A 15,401-nucleotide genomic window follows, 5' to 3' on the forward strand; every position below is an offset into this window, starting at 1 on the left:
GAAAAAATCAATTATATTTAATTAAAACAAAATTGGCTTGTAAATCTGTTGGGGATTCAAACCAGCAGAAGACAAATTTACTAAATGATAAGAAATTTTGTCCTTTTTGAATTACTGTATATTTAAAAATAATTTCTATCTTTAGAGAAAATTTTTATTTTAATTAGAAGAGTTTAGTAATCTTGTCAAATCCAATGGTGCTTAGAAGCCCCACAACTTTAATTTACCCTAAAACTACCTTTTTAATTCGAAGTTTTTTTCCCCTCGAAGGATTGAAAAAGATTGTACTCAATCGAAAATTTCTTTTCTAGTATAAGTCTATTCTAGTAAGTCTATTTTAATATAGTCTTTTTTTGTGTAAAATTAATTGGAGATATATGAACAGGAGAGACCTACAAAAAATCCGACCTAGATAAGTTTTTTTTTAAACTTCGAATTCATTTTTAAATTTCCTTTTTTACGATTATTAATCAAGGATAAAAAATTTGCAATAAAACAATTCGTTGAAATTTTTTAATTTGTAAATATTGGAATAGTTGCTCCTATTAATAGACCCTAATGACTTATTAATAGACCTAATGGTTATGTTTTAAAATTTTAATTTATACTTGATTTATTGAGGTTTTTTTTCCTAGTCGTTTAGATTAGTCGTTTTGATTTTCTCAATACAGGGATGATTTTTTTTTCAAGAATTAAAATAATTATCTTCTAATGGACAAAAGAGTATTCGTTGTACTACATTTTAATTAAGCTCAACAACATGAATAATGAGGAATGTTACTTTTACTCAATTAAGTGTTATAAGGTGTGCATACAACTAGAAACATAACTCTTAAAAGAAGTACTATTGCTTAGATTATGATGAAATATCGAAAATTCGAAGCGTCTTAAGTTTGCATACGACTCGAAACGTTACTCATAATAAAGGTAACATTTTTGAAATTATGATGAAATGATGATGAAGTGTGATAAGGTTCGCATATAATTCGAAGTATTACACTTAATATATTATTATTAAACGTCATAGAAATCAATGAAGAGTCATAAGGTTTGCACAGAACTTGAAACGTTTAAGTAAAGGTAACATTTTTGAAATTATAAGGAAATGTCATCGATTGATGAAGTGTAATAAGGTTCTTATATAACTAGAAATGTTACACTTAATATGTTATGATAAAATGTCATAAGAATCAATTAAGTGTTATAAGATTTGCACAGAACTAGGAACATTGGAGTAAAGTTAACATTTTTGAAATTATGATGAAATGTCATCGATCGACGAATTATAATAAGGTTCGCATGTAACTAGAAATGTAACACTTAATATAGAATAAAATGTCATAAAAATCAAAGAAGTGTCATAAGGTTTGCACAGAACTAAGAACGTTAAAATAAAGGTAACATTATTGAAACTATGATGAAATGTTATTAAAATCGATGAAGTGTCAAAGGTTTGCATACGACTAGAAATGCTTTTAGTAAATGTAGCCTTTAATTATGTGAATCACACTTAACACTTTTAGAATCACACTTAACACTTTTAGAATCACGCTTAACACTATCAGAATTACACTTAATACTATCGGAATCGCACTTAACACTATCAAAATCACGCTTAAAGCTATCAGAAATACTTAAAGTTTTTAATTTTATACCAAAATTTCCTAATTATTGTAATTATTATTTATTTATTTATTATTATTTTGTAGAGATGTCGTGGGTGGTGACCAAGGAAAAGCTGGTGGTACAGGAAGTGATTCATTCAATGAAGACAACGACTCCAACAGTCGGAAATCTCCTGATGACTCTCTTTACCAACTGGACATAAAGCCTGAAGGCAATCATTCCTCACATCTTGATGACCAACCCACCACAAGTCAACATCAACAGAATCAACTGCAGCAGCAGTTTCGTTTCTCAACAGTTCTGGACTCGATGCAGAACCATGTCAATTCATCGACCATCAATGATTTGGTCGAACTGAGGCTAGCAGTTGGAGAATATCAGAACTTATGACAAACATGTGATACTTGAACCACCTATATTTTGTGTCGAAAATGAATGTTTTTTAATTTAGCCATATTTTCAAAAAAAAGCAACCCACAAATGTTAATTAGCTAATTATCAGGCTAATCATAGATGTTGTAATACTTGATTTGTTTGCCGAACATTAAGTTTTTTTTCGTGTTTAAAACTTATTGAAACAAAATAATAATTAATTTCCTTCCAATGACTTTTTGTTAAGCATAAGCCTTTAAAGACAATTTGCCACTATTTAGTATTTTTTCTCCACCCAATTTAGAGCTCATATTGAACAATGACAATGGCTTACAATGCATAGTTACAAACTTGTGCATTGAGTTTTCAAAGAAAGTCGAATTTCATGTGTTTATTTCAACAATAAGCGTAGTTTAGTTTAGCCTGATTTTCCAAAATAGCAGCCAAAAATAAGCAGCTTAAAAGACTCTTTCGATGTTTAACTCGTCCCTATTTAGTTATTTTCTCCCCACCTAATTTGGATCTTACTATATTGAACCATGACGATACTCCAATCAGGTCAGTTTACAATGCCTAGATATTACAAACTTGCGTTGCATTGTTCATATGTTAATTAGCTAATTATCAGGTTAATCATAGATGTTGTTATACTTAATTTGTTTGCTGAAAATTATGTTTTTTTTCGCGTTTAAAACTTATTGAAACAAAATAATAATATAACTTCCTTCCAATGACTTATTGTCAAGCATAATATTGTCAAGCATAGTTTATTTCGAAAATAAACGTAGTTTAATTTAGCCAAATTTTCCAAAATAGCAGCCAAAAATGTTAAGCAGCTAGATGTTGTAATTCTTTATTTATTTCCCAAAAGAAATTTTTTTTAACATGTAAGACATAAATGAAGCAAATAACAATATCATTACCTTCCTGTAAGTTTTTCTAGTATTAAACCTTTAGATGATTAACTCATCTCTATTAAACGGCCATATTAACTATTTTTTCATCTATTTGAGTTTAATATTGAACAATGACCATAATACCACCTCCCACTATTGACGACTGATTGGTCAATTAGGTATTGATATTCATATAGGGTAATCTAATAATCAGTGCCCTTGATAATTTATACTTTTTACAATTCTGGTCAAAATGAAGTAAAAAATAAAGATTAACAAGGCAGTGGAAAATTAATATTTCAACGAGAATTACGAATCGTATATATGTATTGTTTGTAATGTTAAAAACACCAAAACATATTTTATTGCTGAAGAATATTGTGGGCGGGGACCAGTAGAAACACCGTCAAGTTTTTTCCTGCTATAAAACTGATTTTCGTGCTTTTTACCCTGCTTTCCTCTGTAGTGATTCAACAAATTTTGGTATTTTCATTATAGTTTGATTTTTGCTATGCAGACCCAAATGTGAAAAGAATTTTTTTTTGTTGTCATTTTTGTAAGGAACAAGGAATATAAAAGGCGCTGGTTACATATTTGTTGGTAACTTTCTTTGTCTGCATTTTAAAAACAGTTATGTAGCTCATATTGTGTAAGAAATATAGAACTAAATTTATGGAAAATTATGGCTGAATATAATTAAGTTTAAAAAGTAGTAAATCATCGTACATTAGCAGCATTAAAAAAAGATAAACCAAACTTTTTACAAAAACTGCGACTTATGGTGACAAAATTTCTCATTAAAATGATGTACACATTCTGTGAGAAATATTGATCTAAATCTACGTTGAAAAAAAATGGCTAAGCATGATTAAATAAACACAGCACTGATTATTGTCATGACTGCAATATTTAATAGAATCAGATGATAATACATCACGATTTTATATTGTTAAATGAATGAAAAAACGTGTTCTAAGGATACATTTTCTCAACTAAATATTCTTTTAAAAATAGTCTTAAAAACATTTATTTATACTAAAATGTAAATTCAAAAAAGGAAAAATCTAATTTTAATAAAATGATTTTCAGCAAATTTTCGATAACTTATACAAAAACTGTAATTTAGGTCACAAAATTTCTGTGAGAAATAATAAGCTAATAAGTTTACTATAGTTGAAAATAATGGTTAAACATCATTAAGTCTATAAAGCATTGTTATGGCTGTAGCATTTTTCAAAGCTAGATATAATAAATATAACGTTTTTAAAACGTGATTGAAAGAGAAGGAGGTTTCATGAATACTATTTATAAACAAACATTCTTTCAAAAAGCCTTAATCTTTCTTCATTTATCTATATAACAATTATTCATATAAATATCATTTTAAAAAGGGAAAAATCTATTTTATTAAATTATTTCAGGAACCTTTTGATTACTTTTACAAAAACTGCAATTTTGGGAACAAAATTTCTTATGTGAATAAAGTACATATTCTGTGAGAAATAAAAAACTAAATTTATATTGGAAAATAGATTAAGTCTACAAAGCTTATATCATAGTTACAGCATTAGCCTAAAACAGGTACAATAAATATGTTTTTATAATGTTTAATTGGGGGAAAAAGATGTTTTAGGAACACTGTTCATGACAAAATATTCTTATAAAAATTTTTTTAAAATAATTATTCATGCAAATATCAGTGTAAAAAGGAAACACCGAATTTTATTACGATGAATTTCAGCAGCCTTTTGATTACTTTTACAAAAATTTATGTTAAATAATTTTCATGAGAAATAAGCCTACATTTGAAAATAATGGCTTAACATGATCAACTTTTAAAGCATCGTTCATTGTCATGGCTGCAGCATCTACCAAAACCAGTTACAATAAATATTATATATTTAAAATATATATTTGAAAGAGAAGAAAATTTCAGAAATATTGTTTATAACCAACCATTTATTAAAAAGTGTTTTATAATTGTGCATATAAATATCAGTGTAAAAAGGGGAAAATGTCATTTTTTTTGTGTGCCAAAGATACATGTGATAACCAGAATTTTATTTGTGTGATATGTAATACTTAATGTAATACACAATTGTCGTTTCCAGTTTTTTAATGTTGCCCTTCCTCATTAAAATTGACTTTTTTTTCCAACTAAAAACGGTCCAAGAAATGTTTAAAGAAATGTATGAAAGGGAAAAAAAATTGATGGGATCGTTTAATGACTGATATTCTTTGTAAATTGTTGAAGTGTATATTTCTTGTACATTTATTCAGAATATCGACGACTGTTGTAATCCAAAGAAGGATAATAAATAAAATTTGAATGTAGGCAAAGTGTATTTTTTATTACAAAAAGCGCCCATAAATTGTCTTTTTTTCTTCCTCCAAAGGCATATAATAACCTGAAAAATTTAATTTTTTCCAAGATTTTTACTAATTGAAATAAAAATATTGTTAGTTTTATATTTTATAACCGTCGTTGAACAGCCGACGCAATTTTGGGCTTACGACTACTAATATTCAATTTCATAGCCTTGTAATTTTGAACCTAATCCAGAAGACGAGTGAACTCCTGGACCAAGTATTGGGAGAAATTCGCCTTCGTAGAGGACTTTTTGATGGAACTAATCCGCGTTTGCGTCACATAGGGAGGAAAACCTCCCTCTGTCAGCTCGACGGCAAGGAGAGCCAGGATCCGTCTTCCACTGAGATATCTTACGTCAGCATTGTGGTCAGTGCCAGCCGGGTGCGGAATTCGAATTAATCAGCTATCGCTGGCATTCAACCCTAGTTCACCTCATTGGAAAACGAACGCTCTATTCCCTTAGCCACCACGGCTACGTTATAAGTTTATAGATTTTCAATAAATTATTGGTTCGTTCACGGGTTATGCTTTCAAATTTTTTTCTAAATAAATTTTAATAGAAAAAAGTGCGTGATATTTCATATTATATAATAATATGTTAAAAATGAACGTCTTCTGCCTAGTTTATAGGCTGCTGCAAGCCGGCAAGTGTTATCTTAAGTCGATTCCGTATTTGGCGATTATTTTCTTCTAAAATACTGAATAACTAAAGGTCTATCTGGGTTGAAATTTTGAAAAATTTATTTCCTCTTAATAAAAAGAAAATCATCTCTGACAGATTAACAATTTAATAACTTCGTTATTATTTAAAGACACCCATTTAAAAGAATACCTATATTAAAAAAATGAAACCTGGTAAAAAATAATTAAAATACAATTACTTGAGTTATTTGTGCTTATAGTCATCAATTTCATCGCAATTTAGGTACAAAAATAGCATATCTTTAGTACAATTTAGAGCCAAACATTTTAAAATTAATTTTTATCATGGAAAATTACTTTTCGTGCCAATTAGAATTTCTGATGAAATAAAAATACTGTAATAGTATTAGAATAAAATACTGCATTTTCGTAAAAAGAAAATACTTCTTTTCTGTATTATTTTAAAAGACAATAAAAATTCTTTTATTAAATGCATTCATAAAAGGAAAAAAATTAGTGGGTGAAGAAACTAAGGAAAATTTAAATAAACGTACTTTAAGGTCTTTTCGCACCTTAATAGTTATTGACGTGTCTATTGACTTCTTTTTTTTTTAAGGTTAGATTAAATGAAAAAATAAAACTGAGTTGCCTTAAATTTTCCTACAATTCCTTTTCATAAATAAGCCAGCTCCATTTTCTTTTGAAAAAAAAATTTAATTTTCATCCATGAATAAAGAATAACAATTACCAAATGACAATTTCTCGAAAAGAGTTTGTCTATTACTAAATGAGTTCTCAAAACTAAAAATCAAAAGGTTTTTAATTGAAAAACATCATTATTAAAGTAAATGAAATGTAGTTTCGTAAAAAAAAAACTAAAAATTACATGGGACTATTTTACCTTACAATTCCATTGTGTTCCACACTGTTTATAAAAACGATTTTTTTATAAACAATTTTATTTAAATTAACTATAAATTGTTCGCTAAAAACAAATTTACTTTTTCATTGAAATTTTTTTCAAATTTTCCCTTTAATAAATAAAAAAATTATGATTATTGAAACTAAATTGCTAATTAAAATTATTAATTCTCAAAAAGAGTTCGTTTATTAACAAATGAACGCGAAAACAGCAGTGAGAAATGTTTATTAACAGAAAAGTAGCGTTATTCAAGGGATAAAAATGTAAATTTCATGAAATTCGTGTTGTCTAGATCAAACACTAAGGTAAGAGTGAATTAAAATAATTTCTTGTAATTTTTAAAATTCAAAAGACGAAACAATGTTTCATAGAAATTAAATCTGATTCGTTATAGCCCTTTCTATCGCTCAACATCGATTCCGGAAAAGTGCTTTTAGAATTTCCAAGAAAATGCTCTTAAACCACGAGAAAATAAGACGAAAAGATTTATTTTCCTGATTTACTTCTTCGACTTCTGAAAATAATCAGTAACTAGAATTTCAGCGAAGAAAAACTCCTCTTCAGTTTACAACGATATTCAACAGCTCATCCTTCTATTTTGCAAACTGTTGCGTCTGAGTTAATTGCTATTATTATTTATCATCTTAGTTTTAAATGTGAAATATAACTAAACAAACTAATACGTTTCATTTTTACGAAGCATTATATTTCAATAGCTATTGTTCACAAGGTCCTAAAAATTCTTTTTCATTCTCAGAAACAGGAAAATTTTAGACATCTTGAAAGGTAATATAACCGAGGAAATATTTGTAACCGATTTAGATATCAATGTCTTTATGAAAATAAGAACATTTAAATATTCTCTGAAAAATACATGAATTAACAGTGCTTCTAACTTACTTCAAGTTGAGCTTTATGAAATATGGTTGTTTATTTCATAAAGACAGAATGGTTTTAACTATTTTATGTTTATGGTCAAAATTAAAATATTTGAAAACTTTAACTTCATGTCAAAATATGAAGATTAATTAAATGTTAAAAAGTTTTTTTTTTTTATCTTCATGTCAGAAACGACAGTTTTTTAAAACTTCTCCCTTCATGTAACGATTGCTAGAGTGAAGAAGCATTGTTAGTGAGAAATTTTTATAAAAACATTTAAGAAAAAAACAATCAAGTTTGTTTAAATCTAGAATAGCGCAAGAATTATGCGGGCACCATAGTAAAATGGAAGCGACGGCAAAGTGCACTGTCAAAAAACGTGCTGAACCACAATATCTTTCGAATTTGCAACAACCTTAATAAGGTGCTAAATTGAAAGACATTATATTTCGTAAACTTAGTTATACAATACTATAATTCAGCTTGTACGGAGACATGGTTTAATTTGACATCCTATTAAGGTTACAGCAGGTTTGTACCAAAATATAGTTCAAGGCATAAATATTATGGTTTAATGTTAAATCAATTAAAAAAAAACAAGGAAATTGAAAATCCAAATTAAGTATTCAATATTCTAGAAAAAAAAGGAAAATGTCTTGTTTAACTCCGAGCATCGAGTATATCATGAAGTTAGAATAACTAAGAAAATATTTGAGGTTCAAGAAGCTATAAACATTTTTTATTTAATTTAAAGAGCATATTTTTTATTCTCGTTTCCGTCATGTTTCTGTCTAGTATCATTCTTGAACAGAAGGATATCGATACAGTTAGGCATCATTAGAAAATAGCAAAAAGTGAGAACTCAGTGATTTATTTCAAAACAGATGTAGACTTTCTTTTATAAATCGAATCTTGTTCTCGGTCACATAAAAGCTCCCCCAATCAACGCCCCTTGATCCGTCAGATGGTCTGAAGATGGGTTGTTCTATCTGCAGACATCTCATTGCAGCTATCTGAACAAAATCCCATTAGTCTTTGTGACAGGTCTATTGCCATTCTCACAGGTGAGTGTAAAACAAAATAAAATTATATGTAGGTCACTTTCAAAATCACATTTGCTTTACTCACTTTATTGTGTTAGACATGAATTGATAGTCAATTTTATTTTATATTACCGGAAATTGAGACGAGACAAATAGTACGCTATAGCTACATTGCATAATTGCTACATTGCAGTATTTTAAAATCTTAATCCCCTTAAGAAAGCCTCTTAGTATATATATACAGTATACTCTCGATAAATCGAACTTCTAAAGCTCGAAAGACTTGCTAAAAAAAATATTTTTCCCCTTGTTAATTTGAATTCCTGTGTGGAAGAGTTTCTTCTCAAAACCATATTCTGTCGAGTATTTGAATGATTTTTTTGGAAGGAAATGATTTTTTTTTCTTCAGAAAAATCACAATGCTTTATTCTAAAACAATTCTTCTCTACTTAATACATAATTATTTTTGTTTTACTTAAAAATTACCATTGTTGTATTTAGACTTATAGTCAACTATCATTACATACATTTTTAATTATTATGTCATGATTCTACTTTTTAGAGTCCTATTTTAGAATATATTTTTCTACTTTTTAAAACATATTTAACTCTGAACTTGTTATCGCGAAAACTCGCGATCTCGAAATTTTTTTAGAGATCAACGAAGAAAATTAAGAAAAATTATTAATAAATAAAGTATTTTGAAGAAAAAAATTTTAATTAAAAGAAGAGCTGGAAAGCAAAATAAGGAAAAGATATAATCTCGTCGTTAGCTCACACTCACAATATGTTACATTTTGCGCTCTATTCTGTATTTTTCTTGAATTTTTATTTCCTATTTTTTGATCGATATGTTTTATTTTGTATTTTTGCTCAATATGTTTTATTTCATTTTCAATTTTTTTGGTACTCCTCATACTATTGCATTGATATATTTTGTTTGGCTCTATTAATACAATTATAGAATGCACCCTTTTTTGAGGATATAATCGTTTGAGCTGATGACAAGATTATATCTTTTCCTTATTTTGTCTTCCGGCTTTTTATTTTGAATGTTTTTTTTTTATGTTATTTTTAAAAATATTTTATTTATTAACAATTTTTCTTCTTCTCTTTAAAATTAGAGATATTTTTTTCCTTACTTTTTTGTATTAACTTGAATCATAGAAAATTTCTCCTTAAATAACACTTATTTTGAAATCTATTCTTCTTAACTTAGATTGAATTTCGAATTGTCATGCTATTAAAACTTACTTTTTACCTATTCCACATATAAACTTAAATAAACTTACTAATGACAAAAAAAATTTATTGAAATAATTCATAAATTTAAAACTTTTAACAAACAAATTTTTTATAAATTGCGAATGGCGTAGTTGAGAAAACAGGACCTTTTGCAGATACTTTGGACTGGTACAAGGTACAGTACAGTGACTGGTTCAAAGTACAATAAGCATATGGTTTTTTTGATTTTGTGAGGTCTACCTTTATTCCAAGGCTCTTATTTTTTCTGGAAAATTGGTATTTTATCTTAAAGAGAATGAAATTTTGTGGTTCAAATCTACCTTAGTTATTTCAAATGCAATAGTTCAACGCAAAGAAGAAAAAAAATAACAATAATTCCAATGCAGGTATTGTAGTTATATTTTCAAATCAAATTGATTGATTGTAGATTGGTATTTTATCTTAAAGACAATGACATTTTGGTTCCTACCTTAGTTATTTCAAATGCAATAGTTCAATGCAAAATAAAAAAAATTCAAATGCAGGTATTATAGGGTTATATTTTCAAATCAAATTGATTGATTGTAGATTGGTATTTTATCTTAAAGAGAATGACATTTTGGTACCTGTCTTCCTTAGTTATTTCAAATGCAATAAAAAAAAATTCAAATGCAGGTATTGTAGGGTTATATATTCAAATCAAATTAATTGATTGTAGATAGGTATTTTATCTTAATGACAATGACATTTTGGTTTCTACCTACCTTAGTTATTTCAAATGCAATAGTTCAATGCAAAAAAAAAAAAAAAAAAAAAAAAAATTCAAAAGCAGGTATTGTAGGATTATATTTTCAAATCAAATTGATTCATTGCAGATTGCCAGAAAAATCTGAAGTCAACACCGACATAATAGCCAATAGTACCTTTAATTACCGGTATCAACTACATGCACTGATTGCAAAATTCCATTTTCATAGTTTCCTTTTTATTGTGATTGATTTATTGTGGTACAATTTTTGAAGAGATAAAATGCTTTATAAAATTTAATATTTTATAGACTGCGGTCTATAAAATTTAAATTCATACGATATCTAAGGTAGGTCCGTGTAATAACTTGTTGCGTCATATTTAAACTTAAAAAAGAATTATTATTTACAAAATACCGTATCAAATCAGAGACACATTTCAAATGTTATCTTCGTAAATGAACGTAATGTATAGAGGCCACCAAACATGAAACTCAATTCTTTTGCATATATTTTCCCATTTAGAATAATAGCTTAAAAAAAAAAAGTCACGCGATTTAGTAATTAGTAATTGCAACCTACAAAAGAAGTTTTGCTGTCGTGAAACTCGGGAGGAGCACATTTCTTACATTAAGAGATCTTCAAAGAAATATTTTGTAAAGATTAGAAAAGAAAAAGAATGTCATTTTTCTGGTAAGGTTTTAATTACAATTGGAATAAGAGCTAACAGCAGGATTCCCTCCCCTCTTTTTCTTAATCATAACATCCAATTAATTTTCAACATCAAAAAATTGCGTGCAATAAATCGAGATCTCGTCTTTCAAGTATAACAAGTGTAGCGGTAAAAAAACTTTTTCTGATGCATGTAAAAAAAATCATGACAACAAAAAGAATGTTTGAGAAACTGCAAATAATGACATTACGTTTGTTCTTTTTTTGCGAGATTTTCTCTTTTGATTTAGCAATGAGGTGAAACTTATACTGTTAGAAGTTTATTGAACATAATGTCATTTTCAAACTTTTTGTAACCTTAATATGGTGCTAAGCTGAACTATATTACTATCGCACTTCTAAAACTTGGTTACATAATACTTTGGTTCAATTTTAATAGAAAAATAGTTCAGTTAAACACGTTAGGGTTTCAGAAGACTTCCACCTTATTATGTACCGATATTAGGGTTCAACTTCAACAGATTCTTCTGAGAGGATTTGATAATTACTTGTGATGATGAAAAATGGAGAAATAATATTTTAATTTATTTTCTAATAATAAAAGACGTTTGAATTCTTCATTGCGGAAATTTCCATTCCGCTGGTGGGCAGTTAGAGATAATGAGTTCGATTCTGGCCGCTGGTAAAACAATCGGCGTGTATATTCAGCACGGTGCCAGTTAAAGATTGTTTACCAAAGGCTCATCATCATATGAAATTACGCTTTTTTTCGAATAATATACTATTTTCATAAATTTAGTTTGCTCTCATAACTGCTAGGTCAAATTTAGCCCATTGATAGCCATCGTCCTCTATGTTTATCTGAAAATGGCGCATTACGTCAACATGGAAGAAAGCCACAGTTTTGTGAAAATGAAAAGCTTTCGTGGGCTAATTTTTCAAGATTGGGGAATTTTAAAATAACTTTCAAAATACTTAAATTATTTGTCCGATCTAATACCTATATAATTCTTCATGGCAAGATGGTATATAAAGTTAAAAATTATAGCTCTGTATCACAAGTGTAAGGCACTTGAACTGTGGCTTTTCTTATTTTCCTTATTGCCCTCTCTTTAGTCTTGGCGTGGAAGTTTGGAGAAGAGCTCAGGCACTGTCCACGTTGTCTGATCGGGGGGGGGGGGGGGGGGTAATTTACATGGCATTTCTACCATAACCGTTAAAAGATAGTGCCCTGAAAAAACGGAGCTAGGTGCTTGGCCGTGGTTGGATGATGTATATTCAATTGGGTATACTATAGCCTACGTCACAGGTCGTGTTATTCCTACTAAATTTAACTAGTAAACAGCATTTTCTGCGAACCTGATTTCTAGCAAAAAGTAAACATTAAATGAAGTGTGCTGTTATAAGTCGCTACTCGGCAGGTTGGAATTGTATTAGTCTAGTTCCTTTTGAAATAATTTATTTTGTTGTCTTATCTAAGTTTATGAATTTAGTAAACATATTTAAAACTCAGCTTATTAATTAAACTAAATGGTAAATGTTATTCCTAGTAAAATTTTCGAAGTGGTTGTGTTTTTTTCATATTATACCCAATTAAAGAGAAAAATCGGATTTAATATGCACTTATTATTTGAAGCACTCAAGAAATGTGCTGAATCGCGCTCGATTAATTCTCCTTGCTATGGCACAAATCTTCACGCGTTTTTTTCTTCCCTGGAAAAATGGACTGCAAAATGGAAAAAAAAAATCAAAATTAAATAAATCTGCAGGAATTAAAAACTGAAATTAGTATTATAAATAAACAAAATAAAAACTACAAAAATTAAATGCTCCGAATATCAGCGAAGTATTCGGTGTAAAAAATTAGTTTCTGCCCTTCCCTTAAAAAAAATACATTTTAGAACATATACTATTTTTTAACTTTATTGTAAATATAATTTGATCTCGCTATTCTTACAGATAGCTTTTTTAGTAAAAAGAATTCTAAATTTACGTTTTAATGTAAAACATGCATATTTATTTTTACACAATTCTTCATGTTTTCTATCAAATTTGAACCTAATATAATAAATTAAGTGGAACAAAATGTCTCTGCAGTGTAAAATTTAATTTTTAAAATAGATAAAAACATTAAACACAATACTTACCATAATTATTATTCAATTGCTTCATATTCAGGAGTCTAAATTACACAAATGCAGTAATTGTATAATGTTGCTATTTTCCAACAAACTAACGACATATTGAGCAAAGTACGTTCAAAAAAATTCGTTCCATTTATAAAAAAATTGCTAATAAAATAAAAACCTTCAGACAACAGTTCAAAAAACTATTATTAGTGTAAAAACTTCCCAATAGTGCTTTTTCTTAAATAAATGGGCATTTGGAATAGAAATGTCTATGTAATACTACCGATATAGCCATGGAGCAAAAAAGAATTTTGGGGGTGAGGAGAGGAAGAGAAGAGAGATACCCAAAATACTTATTCTTTTCTTTTAAAATACATAATAGTTTTGCTCACCTTATGCAGATGGGACACCAGTGTCCCTATTATATATATTTTTCAGATGCTCTAATTACAAGCAAAAATATACTTTGGTATTTTTTATTTAAAAAAGTTGTCTTATAGTTACTAAAATAATCTGTCAAATTGATCAGAATTATATTTCCACTAAAATATAAAATCCAAAAAAAAAAGTATGTTTTCAATCATATACAAAAAGTTATTAATAACGTATATTGCATTGCTAAAAAGTTATTAATAACGTATATTGCATTATGTTTTCTGGAAAGCAAAAAGTCCTCATAAATAAGAATCTGTACTAAAACGTGAATAAGACATTAAGTCACAAAAATACTCATTCTATGTCCAAACACAGAGAAAGGTTCTTGTTTATAGAAAATTCATACATAGAACAAATTGTACCTTTTCTTGTTTTTCTATACAAAGTTATATATTTACTTCTGTTACTAGGGTGTCAAGGATTTGATTCAAGTCACTTGAAAAAAATTAAATCCTTAGGCTTAAAATTATAATCACTATATAATAGATTTAAATTATTGTAGAAAAAAATGATTAAGATCATAGTGATAAGATCATGCTTTTTGGAAAATTACATTAGTGAGAGCAAAAAATAAAAGTGTAGTATTTTAAAGTGTTTAAACAATCTCATATAAAATTTTCGCCTACTCGATTTCTGAAATAAATTTTCCTGCCTTTACCAGGAAAATGTCAACACATTTCCAAACCATATTTTTGCCCAGTATTTCAGCAGAAAAACATCAATTCTTGGTCAAACTAAATTTATTTTTTGAATAAAAAAAAAAAAAAAGCGTGCCAAATTTTTATGCTTAAGAAATAAGATTTCATTAGTCAAAAGCTTAACATGTAAATTACACATGCATAGAAATCAATAAATAGAACACAAAATTTTAAACAAGAATTGGACAATTTTAAAAACTCACAATGTTGTGAGTAAATTCTATTAAACAATAGTTTTTGTAGTGGTCAAGAAACAATTGCAACTTGCATTATCATCAGACACAAGGCTTTGCAGAAGATTTGAGATCTGTAGTCAACCAGAAAGTGGTCGTAATTGGGATAAATTTTCTTTCGGTAATAAATTCTGTTTGCAGCAGGCATGAAATGAGTTATTTGTGTTATTACCAAGTCTCAATAGAGATTTGAGTGCTCTAGTGAATCAGAAGCTAGGCAAATTTTCTATTACAAGATTTCATCCGCAAAATTAAAAAAAAAAAGAGAGCAATTAAAAAATGTACTTGTCTTTATAAATAAGGTTGTTAAAATATATTTTCATGCTCCTTTCTGTTATTTTACAAGGACCAATATATTGAGTTTTTTCTTGACCTTAATAAAATGGATAAATCGAAGGTTACAGAACATATGAGAAATGTAATTTAAATTAATAAATACTCTTCTCAAAATTTGAAGAGTAGATGGACTGGACATACCCTTCGTTTATAATGGGATAGTCCTGCTGACATCGC

At 28.1% G+C, this 15,401-nt stretch overlaps 1 protein-coding gene across 1 annotated transcript in view; it reads left to right on the forward strand.

Moving 5' to 3' along the window:
- The window catches only part of LOC107436467 (homeobox protein six1), a 31,850-nt gene extending 26,616 nt beyond the window's left edge, over window positions 1–5,234 (forward strand). The window contains exon 2 of the mRNA XM_016048204.4: window positions 1,710–5,234. Coding sequence (XP_015903690.1) covers window positions 1,710–2,016 — 307 coding nt within the window. The 3' untranslated portion in view covers window positions 2,017–5,234. The remainder of the gene's footprint in view (window positions 1–1,709) is intronic.
- The last annotated feature ends 10,167 nt before the right edge of the window (window positions 5,235–15,401 follow it).

This window comes from Parasteatoda tepidariorum, chromosome 6 (assembly GCF_982258835.1).
Source record: "Parasteatoda tepidariorum strain Cologne lab strain chromosome 6, Ptep-v5.0, whole genome shotgun sequence".
Taxonomy (NCBI): domain Eukaryota; kingdom Metazoa; phylum Arthropoda; class Arachnida; order Araneae; family Theridiidae; genus Parasteatoda; species Parasteatoda tepidariorum.